The sequence below is a fragment of the Hirundo rustica genome, chromosome 4 (genome assembly GCF_015227805.2).
Source record: "Hirundo rustica isolate bHirRus1 chromosome 4, bHirRus1.pri.v3, whole genome shotgun sequence".
Lineage (NCBI taxonomy): Eukaryota > Metazoa > Chordata > Aves > Passeriformes > Hirundinidae > Hirundo > Hirundo rustica.
The window spans coordinates 481866-501284 of NC_053453.1; the positions used below are offsets into that span (position 1 = coordinate 481866).

The 19419-nt window shown below is 70.3% G+C and overlaps 3 protein-coding genes across 8 annotated transcripts in view; 2 read left to right on the top strand and 1 right to left on the bottom strand.

Annotated features, from left to right (window-relative positions):
- Positions 1–2892, bottom strand: part of SBF1 (SET binding factor 1) — a 77558-nt gene extending 74666 nt beyond the window's left edge. For all 6 annotated transcript variants that reach the window (XM_040061499.2, XM_058420398.1, XM_040061495.2 and 3 more), the window contains exon 1: positions 2801–2892. In XM_040061499.2, the coding sequence (XP_039917433.1) occupies positions 2801–2855 (55 nt within the window). In that variant the 5' untranslated portion in view covers positions 2856–2892. The remainder of the gene's footprint in view (positions 1–2800) is intronic.
- An 8370-nt stretch (positions 2893–11262) lies between these two features.
- Positions 11263–12894, top strand: ADM2 (adrenomedullin 2). Its single transcript, XM_040061427.1, has 2 exons — positions 11263–11354; positions 12537–12894. The coding sequence occupies exons 1-2, from the start codon at positions 11263–11265 to the stop codon at positions 12892–12894; spliced, it is 450 nt and encodes a 149-aa protein (XP_039917361.1).
- A 3391-nt stretch (positions 12895–16285) lies between these two features.
- On the top strand, positions 16286–19096 carry MIOX (myo-inositol oxygenase). Its single transcript, XM_040062194.2, has 10 exons — positions 16286–16334; positions 17204–17266; positions 17356–17436; positions 17569–17731; positions 17811–17878; positions 17957–18066; positions 18169–18236; positions 18500–18549; positions 18643–18755; positions 18862–19096. The coding sequence occupies exons 1-10, from the start codon at positions 16317–16319 to the stop codon at positions 18968–18970; spliced, it is 843 nt and encodes a 280-aa protein (XP_039918128.1). The 5' UTR covers positions 16286–16316; the 3' UTR covers positions 18971–19096.
- The last annotated feature ends 323 nt before the right edge of the window (positions 19097–19419 follow it).

Consider the following 19419-nt stretch of genomic DNA (forward strand, 5'->3'; position numbering starts at 1 on the left):
CCCAGGGAACACCGGGCTGGGAGGGACCCCAGGCCCAGGGAACACCGGGCTGGGAGGGACCCCAGGCCCAGGGAACACCGGGCTGCAGGGACCCCAGGCCCAGGGAACACCGGGCTCGAGGGACCCCAGGCCCAGGGAACACCGGGCTGGGAGGGACCCCAGGCCCAGGGAACACCGGGCTGGGAGGGACCCCAGGCCCAGGGAACACCGGGCTCGAGGGACCCCAGGCCCAGGGAACACCGGGCTGCAGGGACACCAGGCCCTGGGAACACCGGGCTGCAGGGACCCCAGGCCCAGGGAACACCGGGCTGCAGGGACCCCAGGCCCAGGGAACACCGGGCTGCAGGGACCCCAGGCCCAGGGAACACCGGGCTGCAGGGACCCCAGGCCCAGGGAACACCGGGCTGCAGGGACCCCAGGCCCAGGGAACACCGGGCTGCAGGGACCCCAGGCCCAGGGAACACCGGGCTGCAGGGACCCCAGGCCCAGGGAACACCGGGCTGGAGGAATGCCAGGCCCAAGGAACACCAGGCCCCTGATCCCCACCAGTTCAAAGCACCAGTTTGATGGTGCAGGTCCCAGCTGCAGCATCCTCAGGGAGGAGATGAGGAGGAGGATGCAGGAGGAAGCCCCTGGAAGCAGGACAAAGGGGCTCCAACGTCGCTGCAGCCCCTCCCTCGCTCCCGAGAGGATGTGGAACCTGCTCCCGGATGGAATCACGGAATGCCCCCGGCATCTCCTGCAGCCCTCCCGCCCCAGGCACGGCCTGACCCGCGGGAGAGCAGCTCCGGCCCTTCCCCGTGCCCCAGGAAAACCAGGGGAAAACGCCCGCAAAAACAGCAATAACAACAAAAACAACAACAGCGAAACACCAAACGCACGCCGCGCGGCCAGCAAGCCCTGAGGAAACACCAAGCTGTGCTGCAGCTCGCTCTGCTCTCCAGCATTCTGACACACACCTCCTTCCTCCTGCCTTCCACGAGGGCTCCAGGCTCGGGGAGGCGGTGGATGGGGCCGGGATCCATGCCGGGATCATGGATCTGAACCGAGATCCCACCAGCATCCCCCGAGAACCAAACCCAGCCAAAACCAGGATTCCCCAGCCCCAAGCGCAGCCTGGGAATGTTCCAGGAGGGAAGAGATGCTCGGAGGGAATCCTGCAACAAAGCCCTGATTTGATTTTAGGTCACTTCAGCTCCTCTGCGATGCTGCCAAAGCTCGTTTCACCAAAAGCTGCAGGAAGCAGAAGGAAACACGACAGGAAGAGACCCTAAATCCCAAACCAGGAACGCCCCACGACCAAAACAACCAACAGCATCACCCGACGGCCAGCAGGGATGTGGGAGAGCACAGAGGAATGAGAAGTCTCACAGATCTGGGGGTCAGGAGCATCCCAGGGAGCAGGGAGGGCACGAGGCCCAACCTGAGGGGGCTGTGGATGGCCAGGGAATGGGGCTGGGTGTACAGCACCCCATCCCAGGGGCTGTGGATGGCCAGAGAATAGGACTCGGGGTACAGCACTCCATCCCAGGGGCTCTGGATGGCCAGGGAATGGGGCTGGGGGTACAGCACCCCATCCCAGGGGCTGTGGATGGCCAGGGAATGGGGCTGGGTGTACAGCACCCCATCCCAGGGGCTGTGGATGGCCAGGGAATGGGGCTCGGGGTACAGCACCCCATCCCAGGGGCTGTGGATGGCCAGGGAATGGGGCTGGGTGTACAGCACTCCATCCCAGGGGCTGTGGATGGCCAGGGAATGGGGCTGGGTGTACAGCACCCCATCCCAGGGGCTGTGGATGGCCAGGGAATGGGGCTCGGGGTACAGCACCCCATCCCAGGGGCTCTGGATGGCCAGGGAATGGGGCTGGGTGTACAGCACTCCATCCCAGGGGCTGTGGATGGCCAGGGAATGGGGCTGGGTGTACAGCACCCCATCCCAGGGGCTGTGGATGGCCAGGGAATGGGGCTCGGGGTACAGCACTCCATTCCAGGGGCTGTGGATGGCCAGGGAATGGGGCTGGGTGTACAGCACTCCATCCCAGGGGCTGTGGATGGCCAGGGAATGGGGCTGGGTGTACAGCACTCCATTCCAGGGGCTGTGGATGCCCGGGAGAGCAGGGCTGGGAGCAGGACACATCATCCCAGGGGATGTGGATGCCAGAGGAATGGGACTGACAGTACAACAGCCCATCCCAGGGGCTATGAATGCACATGGAAGCAGGATTTGGAACAACACGTCCCCTCGCAGGGGCTGTGGATGCCCATGGAGGCAGGATTGGGAGCACTGCGTCCCCTCGCAGGGGCTGTGGATGCCCATGGAGGCAGGATTGGGAGCACCGCGTCCCCCCCAGGGGCTGTGGCTCTCCAGGGACAGCGGGCCCGGGCTATGCCCTGGGGACAGCCGTGCCCTCCCCAGGCCCAGCCGATGTTTCCGGAGCGGTGACAGCCCGCGCACGGCGGGGGAGGGGGACAGACTGCAAACAGCCGAACGTGAACGCGCCGAAGCAGGGGCGCAGGGGCGGCTGCGGCTGCCGGCAGCTCCCCCGGGACTGCTCTGGGGGAATGAGAACCGCCCGCTGCTGCCCGGCCCGGGACCGGCCACGGCCCCACAGCCACGGCACGGCCCCGCAGCCCCGGCACGGCTCCACAACCTTGTCCCTGGTCCGGCACCACGCTACACCCCAGGGCCCGGCCTCATCCTACGGGCCCGGCCCCGCGGCCACCGCACAATCCCGGCCCCGCAGCCCCGGCCGGGGCGGCCCCGCGAGGGCCCGGCCCCTCCGCGTCCCTCCGGCGCTCACCGCTCTTGCCGGGGTCGTATCCCACGAGCACGAAGTAGTCCGCCAGGCGGGCCATGGCGGCGGGGGCGGCCCGGGCCGGCCCCGGCAGCCCCGCGAGGCCGCGCTCGGCTCCTCAGGGCGCCGCCGCCCGCCCGCGCCCACCGCCCGCCGCCGCCGCCATCTTGGCCCCGCGCGCACCGCGCCTGCGCCAGCGCCGGGCGCCGCCGGGGGCGGGGCAGCACCGCCCGTTGGCTGAGGGCGGGAGGAGCCGAGCTTCCTATTGGCTGAGGGAGGAAGGGGCCTGCGCTTTCCATTGGCAGTGTGGGAGAGGCTGGGCCTGGCACAGAGGGGGCGGGGCTGAGGCGGGGGGCTTCCCCGTGGGGGGCGCGGGGAGGCCGTGTGTGAGGGGACCCGCGAACAGCCCAGGTGTGAGGGGACACGGGGACGTCCCCGGGTGTGAGGGGACACAGGGACAGACCGGGTGTGAGGGGACACAGGGACAGACCGGGTGTGAGGGGACACAGGGACAGACCGGGTGTGAGGGGACCCGGGAACAGCCCGGGTGTGAGGGGACACAGGGACAGCCCGGGTGTGAGGGGACACAGGGACAGACCGGGTGTGAGGGGACCCGCGAACAGCCCAGGTGTGAGGGGACAGCCAGGGTGTGAGGGGACACAGGGACAGACCGGGTGTGAGGGGACCCGCGAACAGCCCAGGTGTGAGGGGACACGGGAACATCCCCGGGTGTGAGGGGACCCGGGAACGGCCCAGGTGTGAGGGGACACGGGGACAGCCCAGGTGTGAGGGGACACGGGGACAGCCCAGGTGTGAGGGGACCCGGGGACAGACCGGGTGTGAGGGGACACGGGGACATCCCCGGGTGTGAGGGGACACGGGAACGGCCCAGGTGTGAGGGGACACAGGGACAAACCAGGGTGTGAGGGGACACAGGGACAGACCGGGTGTGAGGGGACACGGTGACATCCCCGGGTGTGAGGGGACATCCCCGGGTGTGAGGGGACAGGCAGGGTGTGAGGGGACACGGGGACAGCCAGGGTGTGAGGGGACAGCCAGGGTGTGAGGGGACACGGGGACAGCCAGGGTGTGAGGGGACATCCCCGGGTGCGAGGGTACAGCCAGGGTGTGAGGGGACACGGTGACATCCCCGGGTGTGAGGGGACAGACAGGGTGTGAGGGGACACGGTGACATCCCCGGGTGTGAGGAGACAGACAGGGTGTGAGGGGACACGGGGGCAGCCAGGGTGTGAGGGGACACGGTGACATCCCCGGGTGCGAGGGTACAGCCAGGGTGTGAGGGGACACGGTGACATCCCCGGGTGTGAGGGGACAGACAGGGTGTGAGGGGACACGGTGACATCCCCGGGTGTGAGGAGACAGACAGGGTGTGAGGGGACACGGGGGCAGCCAGGGTGTGAGGGGACACGGTGACATCCCCGGGTGTGAGGGTACAGCCCGGGTGTGAGGGGACACGGTGACATCCCCGGCTGTGAGGGGACATCCCCGGGTGTGAGGGGACAGCCAGGGTGTGAGGGGACACGGTGACATCCCCGGGTGTGAGGGGACAGCCAGGGTGTGAGGGGACACGGAGACAGCCAGGGTGTGAGGGGACACGGTGACATCCCCGGGTGTGAGGGGACAGCCAGGATGTGAGGGGACACGGAGACAGCCAGGGTGTGAGGGGACATCCCCGGGTGTGAGGGGACACGGTGACATCCCCGGGTGTGAGGGGACAGGCAGGGTGTGAGGGGACATCCCCGGGTATGAGGGGACACAGGGACAAACCAGGGTGTGAGGGGACGCAGGGACAGCCCGGGTGTGAGGGGACAGCCAGGGTGTGAGGGGACACGGGGACATCCCCGGGTGTGAGGGGACAGGCAGGGTGTGAGGGGACATCCCCGGGTGTGAGGGGACACAGGGACAGACCGGGTGTGAGGGGACACGGGTGTGTGGGGAAGTCCCCGGGCGTGCACAGACCCCCGCAGGTGTGCACAGCTCTCGGTTGTACATGACCCCCTGGAAAGGATCCTCGCAGGTGTGACCCTACACAGACGTGTCCTCACACAGATGTGTCCCCACACAGGTGTGACACCACACACAAAATTGACCCCACACACAGACATGACCCCACACACAGATGTGTCCCCACACAGGTGTGTCCCCACACACAGATGTGTCCCCACACACAGATGTGTCCCCACACAGATGTGTCCCCACACACAGATGTGTCCCCACACACAGATGTGTCCCCACACAGATGTGTCCCCACACACAAAAGTGACCCCACACACAGATGTGTCCCCACACAGATGTGTCCCCACACACAGGTGTGTCCTCACACAGATGTGTCCCCACACACAAAAGTGACCCCACACACAGATGTGACCCCACACAGATGTGTCCCCACACACAGATGTGTCCCCACACAGGTGTGTCCCCACACACAGATGTGTCCCCACACACAGATGTGTCCCCACACAGGTGTGTCCCCACACACAGATGTGTCCCCACACACAGATGTGTCCCCACACAGGTGTGTCCCCACACACAGATGTGTCCCCACACACAGATGTGTCCCCACACAGGTGTGTCCCCACACACAAAAGTGACCCCACACACAGGTGTGACCCCACACAGGTGTGACCCCACACAGATGTGTCCCCACACACAGATGTGACCCCAGACAGGTGTGACCCCACACACAGAAGTGACCCCACACACAGGTGTGTCCCCACACACAAAAGTGACCCCACACACAGACATGACCCCACACACAAAAGTGTCCCCACACACAGATGTGTCCCCACACAGATGTGCCCCTACACACAGCTGTGACCCCACACAGATGTGACCCCACACAGCTGTGACCCCCCAGGACATGACCCTGAGGTGCGGTGCCCCCGCTCCATGGGGTGCCAGCACTCGGGGGCTCTGTGCCACCCCAGGGGACAGCGTGACCCTCCCTGGCAGGCAGAGTGTCCTGTGCCAGCTCCCCCGGGATTGGGATCCGTCCTGGCTGTCCCTCGGTGCCAGCAGCTCCCGGCCGCTCCCAGCGGCACCCACTGTGCCAGGGGCACACCTGCGCACCTGGGCACGGCGCTGCGGCCGCACGGGGTGCTGAGGTGGCAGCAGGACCCAGGGGCCACCCCCGGCACAGCCCGTGGTGCCCCGGCACGGAGCGGCGCCCGCGGTTCCGGTGTGGCCATTGCGGCAAGTTCCGTTCCATTCCATCCCATCCCATCCCATCCCATCCCATCCCATCCCATCCCATCCCATCCCAGACAGGACCCGCCCCTGATGCCCCCGCGACCCCCGCGACCCCCGCGACCCCCGTGACCCCCGCCCCAGGCACAGGCCGGGGCACAGGCGGAGCCCAGCCGGGGATGATTCATGGGGAAAATCCCCGTTCCCACTCCCACGCGGGAACGGGAGCGGGACGTGGGCTGCGTGCGGGATGGGGGGGCACCCTGGCACCGCTCGGCACCGCCCGGCACGGCTCGGCACGGCCCGGCCTCGTCCCCCGAGGGGCACGGGGGGCACCGGGAGCCTTGGGGTCCCCCCGGCCGTCCCCGGGATGTCCCCGCGCTGGGGGTGCCCGGGGCGCAGGGCACTCCCGGGACATCCCCGCCCTCGGCTGGGAGGGGTCCCCGGGACGCCCCCCGGAGCGGGGTCCCCCCGCACCCCACACCCCGGCCGGGGTGATGCAACCGCGCCCGGCCCTTGCACCTCCTGCCCGGCCGCTCCGGCCCCGCGTGTCGGGACATGTGCGGCGTGGGGACGCGGCCGGCTCCGTGCCGTGCGGGGCCACCACCCCTGACACGGCTGTGGGGTACAGAGACCCCCGCTCCCCATCCCGGGAAAGGGGGGCCCCACAGCGTGGGCGGTTCCTGGGGACACCGGCGGGGTCCCACGGTGCTGGGCCAGCGGTGAGAGGTGGCACCGAGCCGCAGGTGGCACCGAGCCGCGTTCTGCCATCGGCTGGGACACGCTCCAGGGGGCTGGGGAGGGCCTGGAAAGGCGGTGGCTGTCCCCGTGTCCCCACATCCCTGTGTGCGCAGCAGCTGGAGCCACCGCTGGATCCCAGCTTGCAGGAGGTCTGTGCCGTCGCACGGGTCAGGGGACACCCGGGGGCACCCGCGGGACAGTGACACGGGCCCAGGGATGCGCTGTGCCATCGGACCTCCAGCAGGGTGACAGCCCGGGGACAGCCCACGGGACGGGGACCCGGCGAGGGGTGACAGCGGGGACGTGGGACCGGAGCGGTGCCCGAGGCTGGAACGGGAAAACCGGGCTGGGAGCGGCCGGGGCTGTGCGGGGCGTGAGCCTGGGTGCTGTGCCAGCGTGGAACGAGCACGGCGACACCGCTGGGGTCGGAACCGGCAGGGACTGGCACCACAGGGATTGTCACCACAGGGATTGGCACCGGCACCACAGGGACTGGCACCGCAGGGATTGTCACCGCAGGGATTGGCACCGGCACCACAGGGACTGGCACCGCAGGGATTGGCACTGCAGGGATTGGCACCACAGGGATTGTCACCACTGGGATTGTCACCACTGGGATTGGCACCGGCACCACAGGGATTGGCACCGCGGGGATTGGCACCGGCACCACAGGGATTGTCACTGCAGGGACTGGCACCACAGGGATTGTCACCACTGGGATTGGCACCACTGGGATTGGCCCCGGCACCACAGGGATTGGAACTGCAGGGGTTGTCACCACAGGGATTGGCACCACTGGGATTGGCACCACAGGGATTGTCACCGCAGGGATTGGCACCGGCACCACAGGGATTGGAACTGCAGGGGTTGTCACCACAGGGATTGGCACCACTGGGATTGGCACCACAGGGATTGTCACCGCAGGGATTGGCACCGGCACCACAGGGATTGGCACCGCGGGGATTGGCACCACAGGGATTGTCACCACGGGGATTGGCACCACAGGGATTGTCACTGCAGGGACTGGCACCACAGGGACTGGCACCGCAGGGATTGTCACCACAGGGATTGGCACTGCAGGGACTGGCACCGCAGGGATTGTCACTGCAGGGACTGGCACCGCAGGGATTGGCACTGCAGGGACTGGCACCACAGGGATTGGCACCTCAGGGATTGTCACTGCAGGGACTGGCACCACAGGGACTGGCACCGCAGGGATTGTCACCACAGGGATTGGCACTGCAGGGACTGGCACCGCAGGGATTGTCACGGCAGGGATTGTCACCACAGGGATTGGCACCGGCACCACAGGGACTGGCACCGCAGGGACTGGAACCGCAGGGACTGGCACCGCAGGGATTGTCACCGCAGGGATTGGCACCGCAGGGACTGGCACCGCAGGGACTGGCACCGCAGGGATTGCTGCCGCCTGCCAGCACCGCAGTCCTGCCCGCGCCACGGGCCGTGGTGGCCGCGGGTGACACGGGCGCAGGGGCTGCGCGGGACCCGCGGTGGCACCAGCGGGCACAGGGCGAGGGTGTGGGGACACGGGGACACGGGGACACGGGGACACGGGGACACGGGGACACGAGGCACGTGCAGAGCCCGGTGCTGCCGTGTGCCCGCGATCCTCTCGGGCAAGGGCTGCTGCTGGGGACTGGGGACAATGGGGACAATGGGGACAATGGCGTTCCTGAAGATCCTGGGGACACTGGGGACCCTGACAATACTGGGGATCCCGACGATGCTGGGGCTACTGGGAACACTGGTGATGCTGGGGACATGGGGGACACTGAGGACTCTGAGCACACTGGGGATCCCGAGGATGCTGGGGATACTGGGAACACTGGCGATACTGGTGACCCTGGTGGCACGGGTGACCCTGGGGACACTCACGTGCCTGCGCGCTGTCCAACGCGCTTTTTCCTTCCCTCTCCCGGCAATTCCCGGCCGTTCCCGCGGCCCGGACACGGAGCCCACGGTCCCCGCTCCCGGCGGGACACGGCTCGGGGGGTCACGGCCGGAGGGTCCCGGTGGGCTCAGGGCAGGGGGTCCCGGCTGTGTCCCCCGACCCTGCCGGGACACGGCGGGAGCTGCTCCGGGACAGGGTGAACAGCCCTGGAGGGTCCCAGCACCCAGAGGCGCTTTTTGGGGTGACCCGAGCGGGGCTGCGGGTGCTGCTCCCAGCCCCCGCCCTGCCCCGGGGCCTCAGCCAGCAGGCAATTAAGCTAATTAAACCTTCTCCTGGGTTCCCAGGGCCGGGAGCCAGCAGAGAGGGAGAGGGAGAGGGAAAGTGCTGCCGGGGCCCGGGGACGGATGAGGTGACCCGGGGATGGCAGCGGTGGCACGGCCGGGTGACAGCAGCTGCCGGGGTGGCTCCAGCTGTGACACACCGGGTGACAGCAGCTGCCGGGGTGGCTCCAGCTGTGACACACCGGGTGACAGCAGCTGCCGGGGTGGCTCCAGCTGTGACACACCGGGTGACAGCAGCTCCCGGGGTGGCTCCAGGGGATCACCCGGTGCCGGGGTGACCGGGCAGGGAGGCAGCACCCGGATCCTCCCCAGTGCCCCCGGAATGGCGACCCCTGAGGAGGAGGAGGAGGAGGGAGAGGCGCTCTGCGGGGCCGGGGGGCTCAGCGGGACCCCTGCCACGTCCCCAGAGCCCCCTCCTGTGCCCAGGCTCGTTCTGGTGACACCCATCCTGGGGACACCCATCCTGGGGACACCCATCCTGGGGACACGCTTTTGTCCCCGGGGGTGACAGCGGCTGGCACTGCCCCACGCGGGTGGCACGAGGTCCTGGGGAAGGGGTGGGGGGTCCCCCAGCCCAGGACCCCCGGGACGGCCCTGGGGTGCTGGCGCCGTGCCGGGGCCGTGCTGGGTGACACACGTCACCCCCTGAGATCCTCAGGGTGACACGGCGCGGGCTCAGCGCGGGGTGCGGCGTCCCCCGCAGCCCACCCGCGGCTCCCGGCGTTGTTTCCAGCCGGGTTTTTCTCTCTTTGGCGGGGGCAGCCCCAGCGGAAGAGCCCGGCACGCCGCAGGAATTCCCCGGGAGCCGTGCGGGGGCCGGGGGGGGCACGGCCGTGCCCACAGCCCCGCTGGGCGCTCAGCCCGCCCCGCGCCCCCCGCCCGCTCCGCAGCCCCCCGGGATCAGGTGCTGCCCCAAATCCCCCCGCAGGGCGCGGGTGTGTGCAGCCTTTGTGTCGCGATAATGCGGAAGAATCCCAGCGATTCCGGGCACGCGGAGGCCCCCGGCCCCTCGGCCTGGCGAAGCCGCGGTGGGGGGGATGGAGGGTACCCCCACCCCGGGGCTCCTGGCCGCTTCGGGCACCCTGGGGGTCCTCGCCCCCTGCCCCACCGGCAGCACCGGCCCGGAGCAGGACTTGGGGGTCCCGGCCAGGGGAAGCTGCGGGGACCCCCTCCCCTGCCCAGCTCTGGCTGCCCAGCTCAGAAGCAGCCCCCCGGGAGCCCCCAGCGCCTGCTCCCCCCCGCCTCGGGAACCCCACCACCCCCGGTTTGGGGGAGCTGCTGCCCGGCAGGAGCGGGAGCGCTCTGATCCCTGCGGATTTACATTCCTTAATTGTTCTACAAGGCGCCATGTGATGCTTTAGAGCGCGGAGCGAGGCCGGGGGGGCACAGGGGGCTCTCCGTACTGGGGGCGCTGGGTGGGCTCAGGGCAGGGGGAGATGTCGGGGGGGCCCCGCTGCTCCCGGCGGTGCCAGGCGGGAGGACGCGGCAGGGCGACGTGGCACGGGGCACCACCGGGGCTGCGGGAGGCGCCCTGACCCCCCAATAGCCCCTCCAGCGGGTCCCGCTGCCCGGCCCGGCCCCAGGGCCGCTCCCCCAGCCCCAGCCCTGCCGGGAAGCTCCCGGGGGCAGCGGGGGACGCGCGGTACCGGGGGCGGTGCGGGGCTGGGGCCGTGCCAGGGCAGATGCGGGGCCGGGGGGCTGCGGAACCGGGGAGGGGCCGGGGAAGGTGCGAAGCCGGCGAGGGCCGAAGGGCTTGGGGGCAGTGAAGGGTCTGGAAAGGACAGTGAGGGGTCTGGAAGGGGCCGGGGGTGCTGCGCTGGGGGATTTGGGGGGGTTGCGGTGCCGGGGAAGGTGCGGAACCGAGGGCGGTGCGGGGCTGCTCCCGCCCGCGGCTCCTCCCGTCCCCTTGGGCTCCTCCCGCCCGCCGGCCCCGGCGATATTTAACCTGGGCCGGGGCCGGGAGCGGCAGCGCCGAGCGGGGACAGACCCGAGCCGGGACAGACCCGAGCCAGACCCGAGCCAGACCCGAGCCGAGCCCGAGCCCGAGCCCATCGCGCCCCGATCCCGGCCAGGTACCGCCGGGACCCCGCGCCAGCCCCGGGCCGCGGCACAGGGAGGGAGCGGAGCGGGAGCAGGAGGAGAACGGGGCTGCGATCCGGAGCCGGAGCCCAGCGCGACCCCCCCGGCCGAGCCCACCCCGAGCCACCCGCTCCGTCTCTCCCGCAGCCTCCGCCGCCCGTCCCGTCCCGGCCCGTCCCGTCCCGGCCATGCGAGCCCCGGCGCCGCTGGCGCTGGGTTGCGTCAGCTTCGCGCTGTGCCTGCTGGAGCTGCCCCACGGCCGGGCCCTGCCGGCCCGCAGGTGAGGGAACCTGCCCCGATCCCTGCCCGCACCTCTGCCCGCACCCCCTGCCCTGACTCCTTCCGCACCCCCTGTCCCTATCCCCCATCCCGATCCCTGTCCCGATCCCTCTCCGATCCCCCTGTCCCGATTTCTCTGCCCCTATCTCCTGTCCCGATCCCTGCCCCGATCCCTCTCCGATCCCCCTGTCCCGATTTCTCTGCCCCTATCTCCTGTCCCGATCCCTCTCTCGCCCCCTGCCCGCTCTCCCCTCTCGGCTCCTGCCCGGAACGACCCCCAGCCCTCTCCCCTGCCCTCGCCCCCTCCCCGCTCCTCCTGCCCTCCCGCACCCCCTTTTCCCGCACCTCCGCGTCCCCCCCGCGCCCCCGCAGCTGCCCGGGATGGGCACCTGGGGGCACCTGGGGGGATCGGGGGGGTCCCGGGACAGCGGCTCCTGCCAGACCCCCACCCCGGGGGACGCGGGGTGCGTGAGGCGTGTAAGGTGTGCGGGGTGTGTAAGGTGTGCGGGGTGTGCGGGGTGTGCGGGTTGTGCCAGGTGTGCCAGGTGTGCCAGGTGTGCCAGGTGTGCCAGCGCCGCCGAGGGCCGGCACACGCCGGGATTGGGATTTTGTGCCCGGGGCCGGTGTGGGTGCCCGGGGGGGATCTGGGGGGTGCTGGGATGGGGTGGGGACAGCCCCCCCCCACGCGTGTGCGTGTCCCCGCTCGGGGAGCCCCGTCCGGCCGCGGGGTGCGGGAGGGGCAGCCCTGGCACTGGGGGGGGACTGGGGCAGCTCCTGCCGTGGCTGAGGGGCGGGCTGGGCTGGGCTGGGCTGGGCTGGGGTTAAAATGGGGAGGAAATATTAAAAAGAAAAGGACAAAGAGAAGGACGGGATGAAGAACCGGACCGAAAGCTCGAGTTCCTTGGGACCCCTGAGAAAAGGGCGACCCCGGGGCGGGGGGCACCGAGGAGGGCACGGGGGGGGCTCTCTGGGGGCGGGGGGGCACGTGGGGGCGGGGGCCGTGAGAATGGGGCGGGGGTCGCCGCCGTGGGCGCGGGGGAGCCGCGGCGGTGCCCGGGACACGTGTGCGTGTGCTCGGGTTACGTGTGCGCCTGCAGGTAGCGGCTGCTGCCCTGCTTCCTCCTCCTCCTCCTCCTCCTCCTCCCCTCCCTGTCCCCCTGACCGTGTCCCTCCTGTCCCGCAGGCTCCCCCCGGCTCGGAGCCCCCCGGAGCGGATCGCTGCTCTCCCCGCAGAGCCCCCGGCCCCGCGGCCCCTCGGGACGCTGCGACGCCGAGCCCCGGTCCCCCGGCACCGCCCGTGGTTCGCCCCCCGACCCCCGCCGTGGCACGTCCGGCGCCTCATCCTGCGGCGCGACCCCCGGCGCGACCCCCGCCCTCCCCGGGGCCGCCGCCACTCCGGGGGACACCTGGTGCGGGTGGGCTGCGTGCTGGGCACCTGCCAGGTGCAGAACCTGAGCCACCGCCTGTGGCAGCTGCGGGGACAGTGGGGGCGCAGGGACTCGTCCCCCATGAACCCCAACAGCCCGCACAGCTACGGCTGAGGAGGGGGCGCGCCCCCGCCCCGCGGGACCCCCCCTCAAGCGCTGCCTCGGGCACTCGTGGCCGGGCTCCTCCTCCTGCCCGCGGGGCTCCGCTCGCCGGGACCCCCCGATGGAGCTCGGAGCTCCGGGGGCCGCCGGCGGTGGCCCCGTGGGGACAGCTGGTGGCCCGAGGTGACCCGCGGTGGCCGGAGGCGGCCCGCGGTGACCGGCGGAGAGACTCGGGGCGATCGATGGGTGCGTGCCCGCGGTGACTCTCGGTGGCTCAGAGTGGCCTCTGCTGGTGGCCCGCGGTGACCGGGAGTGGCCGGCGGTGGCCGGTCAGTCCGGGCCGGGTCCAAGGGCCGGAGGGAATCGCGCTGACCGCAGCAGCACCGGGACCCTGTGCGAGCTTCTGCTGCTGACTCAGCATTGCCGTGCCTGCCGCGGCACCCCCGGAGCCCCCCCGGAGCCCCCCCGGAGCCCCCCCGGCTCCCCGGGCCTTCCCCGGGTCCCGCGGGGTGACACTGGGGCCGGGGACTCTGCGGGGTCCCGGTTGGGGCTGGCACCTTGCCGGGGGCCAGGGCGGGTCCTGCCCTCCTCAGCACGGACATTGTCCCCTCCCCTGGCACCTGTGTCACCCAGGAGCTGGCCCTAGGGAGATGTCCCCAAATGTGGGGGGCAGCGGAAAGTTGGGGGTCCCTGTGCCCCACTGCTGCGGCCTCGGGGACGCCCCCACGTCGTGTCCCCGCAGCCTCGGTGGGTGCCCGCACGGGGCGATGGACACGAGGGGACGTGTGTGACATCCCTGTCACCCCGGGGTGCCGCTGTCACCCCATAGGCCTGGTGGGACAGGGGTGTGTGACCCCAGGTCACTGTCCCACCCCCGCCCTCCTGGGAGCAGCCCCCCAAGAGCAGCAGCCCCCATTCCCAGAGCAGCCCTGTCCTGCCGGGAGCACCCCCATTCCCAGGGCACCCCATTCCCACGGGAGAACCCCAAACACTCCAGGGCATCTCCAATCCCGGGGCACCCCATTGCCAGAGCACCCCAAACACTCCAGGGCACCCCGGCACCATGAGCACCCCCATTCCCAGGGCACCCCATTCCCACGGGAGCACCCCAAACACTCCAGGGCATCTCCAATCCCAGAGCACCCCAAACACTCCAGGGCACCCCAAATCCTCCCAGGAGCCTCCCATTCCCGAAGCACCTGGCTGTCCCTCGGGTGTCCCCTGGTTGTCCCTCGGGTGTCCCCTGGCTGTCCCTTGGCTGTCCCTTGGGTGTCCCCTGGCTGTCCCTTGGCTGTCCCTCGGGTGTCCCCTGGCTGTCCCCTGGCTGTCCCTTGGCTGTACCCTGGCTGTCCCTCGGGTGTCCCTCGGGTGTCCCTTGGGTGTCCCCTGGCTGTCCCTCGGGTGTCCATCCCCCGGGTGTCCTGGTCGGTTCTGGGATGGGATCCCACCGCTGCCCCCCGGAGCTGTGTTCACCCCGTGGGTGTCCCAGGACTTCCCAGCCCCCCGTGGAGCTGCCGAGGGGCGCAGGGGGTCCCCAGGCCTTTGTCCCCTCCCCCGGGTGCCCCCCCTGGGTGCCCGACCCCCCCTGCCCCAGGGCGCGGAGCGGCGCTGCTTCCCGGGAATCCTGGAGCGCGTGGAATAAAGAAAGAGAGTGAGGAGGAGCCGGGACGGAGCACGGTGATCCCATAGGGATGGGATATGGGATGGGGCACGGTGATCCCATGGGGTGGGGTGGGATATGGGATGGGGCACGGTGATCCCAAAGGGATGGGGCACGGTGATCCCATAGGGATGGGATATGGGATGGGGAACAGTGATCCTGTGGGGATGGGGAACGGTGATCCCAAAGGGATGGGATATGGGATGGGGCACGGTGATCCCATAGGGATGGGATATGGGATGGGGCACGGTGATCCCAAAGGGATGGGATATGGGATGGGGCACAGTGACCCTGTGGGGATGGGGCACGGTGATCCCAAAGGGATGGGATATGGGATGGGGCACGGTGATCCCATAGGGATGGGATATGGGATGGGGCATGGTGATCCCATAGGGATGGGATATGGGATGGGGAACAGTGATCCCATAGGGATGGGATATGGGATGGGGCATGGTGATCCCATAGGGATGGGATATGGGATGGGGCACAGTGATCCCATAGGGGTGGGATATGGGATGGGGCATGGTGATCCCATAGGGATGGGGACAGTGATCCCATAGGGATGGGATATGGGATGGGATATGGGATGGGGCACGGTGATCCCATGGGGTGGGATATGGGATGGGGCACGGCGATCCCATAGGGATGGGATATGGGATGGGGCACAGCGATCCCATAGGGATGGGGCACAGCGATCCCATAGGGATGGCACAGGGGGTGTCCAGGGACAGGCACCCTTGGGGGCAGGAGGTGCCAGGCAGTGCCAGCGTCCACAGGGGTGTGGGGACAAACGTGGGGACAGTGGGGACACTCACGTGTGTGTGCCACCCCTGCCGCATCCCCGGAGGGGCTGTGCCCACGTCCGGCCGTGTCCGTGCCCTGTCCCACCTCCGTCCGGCCGTGTCCATGCCCGGTTGGACCTGCCAGCCGTGTCCGTGTCCTGTCCTGCCCATGTCCGTGCCCACCTCTGGCCGTGTCCGTGTCCTGTCCTGCCCATGTCCGTGCCCATGTCCAGCCGTGTCCGTGCCCATGTCCAGCCGTGTCCGTGCCCATGTCCGGCCGTGTCCATGCCCCGTCCTGCCCATGTCCACACGTGTCCGTGCCCACCCGTGCCTGCCAGCCGTGTCCGTGCCCTGTCCCACCTCCGTCCGGCCGTGTCCATTCCCGGTTGGACCCGCCAGCTGTGGCCGTGCTCGCACGTGCCCATGTCCGGCCGTGTCCGTGCCCCGTCCTGGCCATGCCCACACGTGTCCGTGCCCACACGTGCCCATGTCCGGCCGTGTCCGTGCCCTATTGTGCCCACACGTGCCCATGTCCGGCCGTGTCCGTGCCCATGTCCGGCCGTGTCCGTGCCCTGTCCTGGCCATGTCCACCCATGTCCGTGCCCACCCGTGTCCGTGTCCGTGCCCTGTCACCACCCTGCCCATCGCGCTGTCCCCGCGGGCTCCGCTCCCTCCATTCCCCCCGAGGGTGGCAGTGCCAGCCCGGTGTCCCCGCGGTGTCCCCATGTCCGGTCCCTCTCCCCGTGTCCCCTCGGGGTCACTCCACCCTGGGGGGCGTCACGGGGGCTGGGGGTGCCCATCCCGGGGGTGCCCCCAGCCCCCTCCGGGAGCCGCAGCCCCCCGGGGCGGGCGCGGGGTCAAACATTAACCGGGCCGGGTTAACTGGTCACCGATTGTCACCCATTGTCCCCGCGGGGCCCCCCCGCGCCACCCCCCGCCATAAACGCGGGGGTCCCGCGGCCGCTGCCCCCGGCAGAGCCTCGGGAGCCGCCATGAGCAGGCCGCAGGCGGTGAGCGCGGGCACGGGGGGCTCGGGCACTCACGGGGGGGGACACACGCGCCCGGGGGACAGAGGACACCCCCCCTCGGGCATGGCCCTGCTGGGGGGACCCACCCCAAAAGGTGCCGGCTTAGGGGTCCCTCCTGCAGGTGGGGGGGGTCCCGAGGCCACGGGGAGGGGTGAGGGGGGGTTGGGGGTCAGGGCCAGCCCGGGGGGGGTCCCACAGCACCCCCACGGTGTCCCCAAAGGGGACCCCCGGACTGCGGTCACCGCCCGGGGACAAGCTGGGCTGGACCCCCCCGGGGACTGGGGACAGCGCGTGGTGATGTGTGACACCGTGTGACAAAGTGTGACAAAGTGTGACAAAGTGTGACACCGTGTGATAAAGTGTGACATTGTGTGCTAGATAGTGTGTGATAGCGTGTGATAGTATGTGACACCGTGTGACACGGTGTGATCGTGTGTGACAAAGCGTGACCCCCTGCCGTGGTGTCATCCCACGCCACCAGGTCTCTCCTCGGTGCCAGTGTCCCCCTGTCCCTGTCCCTGCATTGCTCGGGCGAGGGGGGGGGCAGGATGGGACCCCTGAGTCCCTCCTGTCCCCGTCCCCTCCTGTCCCTGTCCCCTCCCGTCCCTGTCCCCTCCTGTCCCCGTCCCCTCCTGTCCCCGTCCTTGAGTCCCTCCTGTCCCCGTCCCCTCCCGTCCCTGTCCCCTCCTGTCCCCGTCCCTGTCCCCTCCTGTCCCTGTCCCCTCCTGTCCCTGTCCCCTCCTGTCCCTGTCCCTGTCCCCTCCTGTCCCTGTCCCCGTCCCCCTCCCCTCCTGTCCATGTCCCCTCCTGTCCCTGTCCCCTCCTGTCCCTCACCCCCCGTCCCCCCGCAGGGCCCCGACCCCTCCGAGGATCCCAAACCCGACCGGACCAGGACGGAGCTCCGCAACTACACCGTGAGTGAGGGGAGGGGTCCCGGGGGTCCCGGGCCGGGGGCGGGGGTCCCCGCGGAGCGCCCCCAGCCCCAGCCGCCGCCGTCCCGCAGGAGGGGGAGCGCATCGGGCGCGTCTTCGGCACCTACCTGCTCATGCACACGCACCAGACCGTGGAGTTCGTCCGCGCCAAGGTGGGCACCGCCGTCCCCCGCTGTCCCCGGGGCTGTCCCAGCCCTCCCTGCCCCTCCGGGGGGCACCGACCCCCGCTCGCAGCCCCCGGGGAGCGGTGGCGGCGTCCCCCAAGGTGTCGCGCGTGTCCCCAGAGCGCGCAGTACGGCTCCTGCTCGAGGCGCAGGATGAGCGCCATGGAGGCGCTGGAGCTGCTGGATCAGCTCGTGGACGAGTCCGACCCCGACGTGGATTTCCCCAACTCCTTCCACGCCTTCCAGACGGCCGAGGGGATCCGCCGGGCGCACCCCGACAAAGGTAGGGGCCGCCCCTCGCCCCCCGCCCCCGGCCCCGTCCCGCCCCGGCCCGCGGCTGACGCGGCCCCGCTCGCCCCCAGACTGGTTCCACCTCGTGGGGCTCCTGCACGACCTGGGCAAGGTGCTGGTGCTGTTCGGGGAGCCGCAGGTGAGCGCGGGGCTGGGCGGGGGGCTCGGGGAGGGTCTCTCGGGGGGAGCTGTGACCCCCCCGTGCCCCCCCCGGCAGTGGGCCGTGGTCGGGGACACCTTCCCGGTGGGCTGCAAGGTGCAGAGCTCGGTGGTTTACGCGGACTCCACCTTCCACGACAACCCCGACACCAAAGACCCCCGGTACAGGTGAGCCGGGACCCCCGGCGGGGTTTGGGGGGGGGTCGGGGGCTGCACCCCCGGCCCATTTTTGGGAGGGGTCCAGCCCCTCACCCCCCGCCCCATGCCCAGCACCGAGTGCGGGATGTACCAGCCCGGCTGCGGCCTGGAGAACGTCCTCATGTCCTGGGGTCACGACGGTGAGTTTGGGGGGGGTCCCCCCCCTCGGGGCAGAGCCCCCCGCCCCCAAAACGGAGCGCTGGTGCCCCCCCCGGGGGCTGCGCTGAGCCCCCCAGGGCCCCCCAAGCGAGGACTGCAGCCCTCGGTGTGGGGCAGGGGCCGCTCTTCTGGGGGGCTCTGTGACTCTGGGGGGGCTCTGTGACTCTGGGGGGGGGGTCTGCACCTCTCGGGGTCCCCCCCCGGTGTGGGCCCGACCCCTCCCCACGGCCCCCCTCCCTTCCAGAGTACATGTACCAAGTGATGAAATTCAACAACTTCGCCCTGCCCAAGGAGGTGAGCTCAGCCTGGGGCGGGGGGCTCGGGGACCCCCGGCAGGTTTGGGGCTGCGGGGGGGGGAGCCCCCTAACCCCCGCGGCGCCACCGCAGGCCTTCTACATGGTCCGCTTCCACTCCTTCTACCCCTGGCACGCCCACGGCGACTACGAGCACCTGTGCTCCGAGGAGGACCGCCGCATGCTGCCCTGGCTCCGGGAGCTCAAGTGCGTGCCCGGGCAGGGGCTGGGGGCTCGGCCGGACCCCTCCCCGCGGCTTTGGCGGGGTTCAACCCCCCCGGACTGACCCCCCCGCTCCGTTTGCCCCCCGCAGCAAGTTCGACCTGTACACCAAGCAGGAGGAGCTGCCGGACGTGCAGCAGCTCCGCGCGTACTACCAGGGCCTCATCGACAAATACTGCCCGGGCCAGCTCTGCTGGTGACCCCCCGAAATGCTGCCGGGCCCCCCCCAGCACCCCCGGACCCCTCCCCGGGGCTCTACAATAAATCTGTTTGTGCTCTGGGCCCCCTCTCCCCAAATTCCAGGAGAGGCGCAGGGCTGGAATGTCAAAGGCTTTAATTAGAAAATTATAGGAAACCTCTGGGTTTGGGCTGAGCCGGGGCCGGGGAGAACGGCGGGATGGGCAGAGGCTGTGGGGGGGGGGTGTGGGGAGCACCCCAAAGAGCCCAGGGGGGCACCCCAAAGTGGCCTGAGGGGCTGGGCGGGGGAACCGGAGGGCTGGCGCTGCCCCAACTGCTCCAGCCCGCGGGCACAGAGCCCCCAACCCGCTCTGAGCCCCTGACCTGTGCTGAGCCCCCCTTCTGTGGGGCATGGGGGGGGTTCTGGGGGTCCCTGGGCATCGGGGCCGAGTCCCCTGACACTGGGGCCGGG

Coding starts and splice junctions, on each gene's coding strand:
- MIOX (XM_040062194.2), top strand. Junction 17,267..17,355: donor CGGAGCTCCGCAACTACACC/GTGAGTGAGGGG, acceptor GCCGTCCCGCAG/GAGGGGGAGCGCATCGGGCG. Junction 17,879..17,956: donor TGCTGTTCGGGGAGCCGCAG/GTGAGCGCGGGG, acceptor CCCCCCCGGCAG/TGGGCCGTGGTCGGGGACAC.
- ADM2 (XM_040061427.1), top strand. CDS start 11,263: ATGCGAGCCCCGGCGCCGCTGGCGCTGGGTTGCGTCAGCTTCGCGCTG. Junction 11,355..12,536: donor CGGGCCCTGCCGGCCCGCAG/GTGAGGGAACCT, acceptor CCTGTCCCGCAG/GCTCCCCCCGGCTCGGAGCC.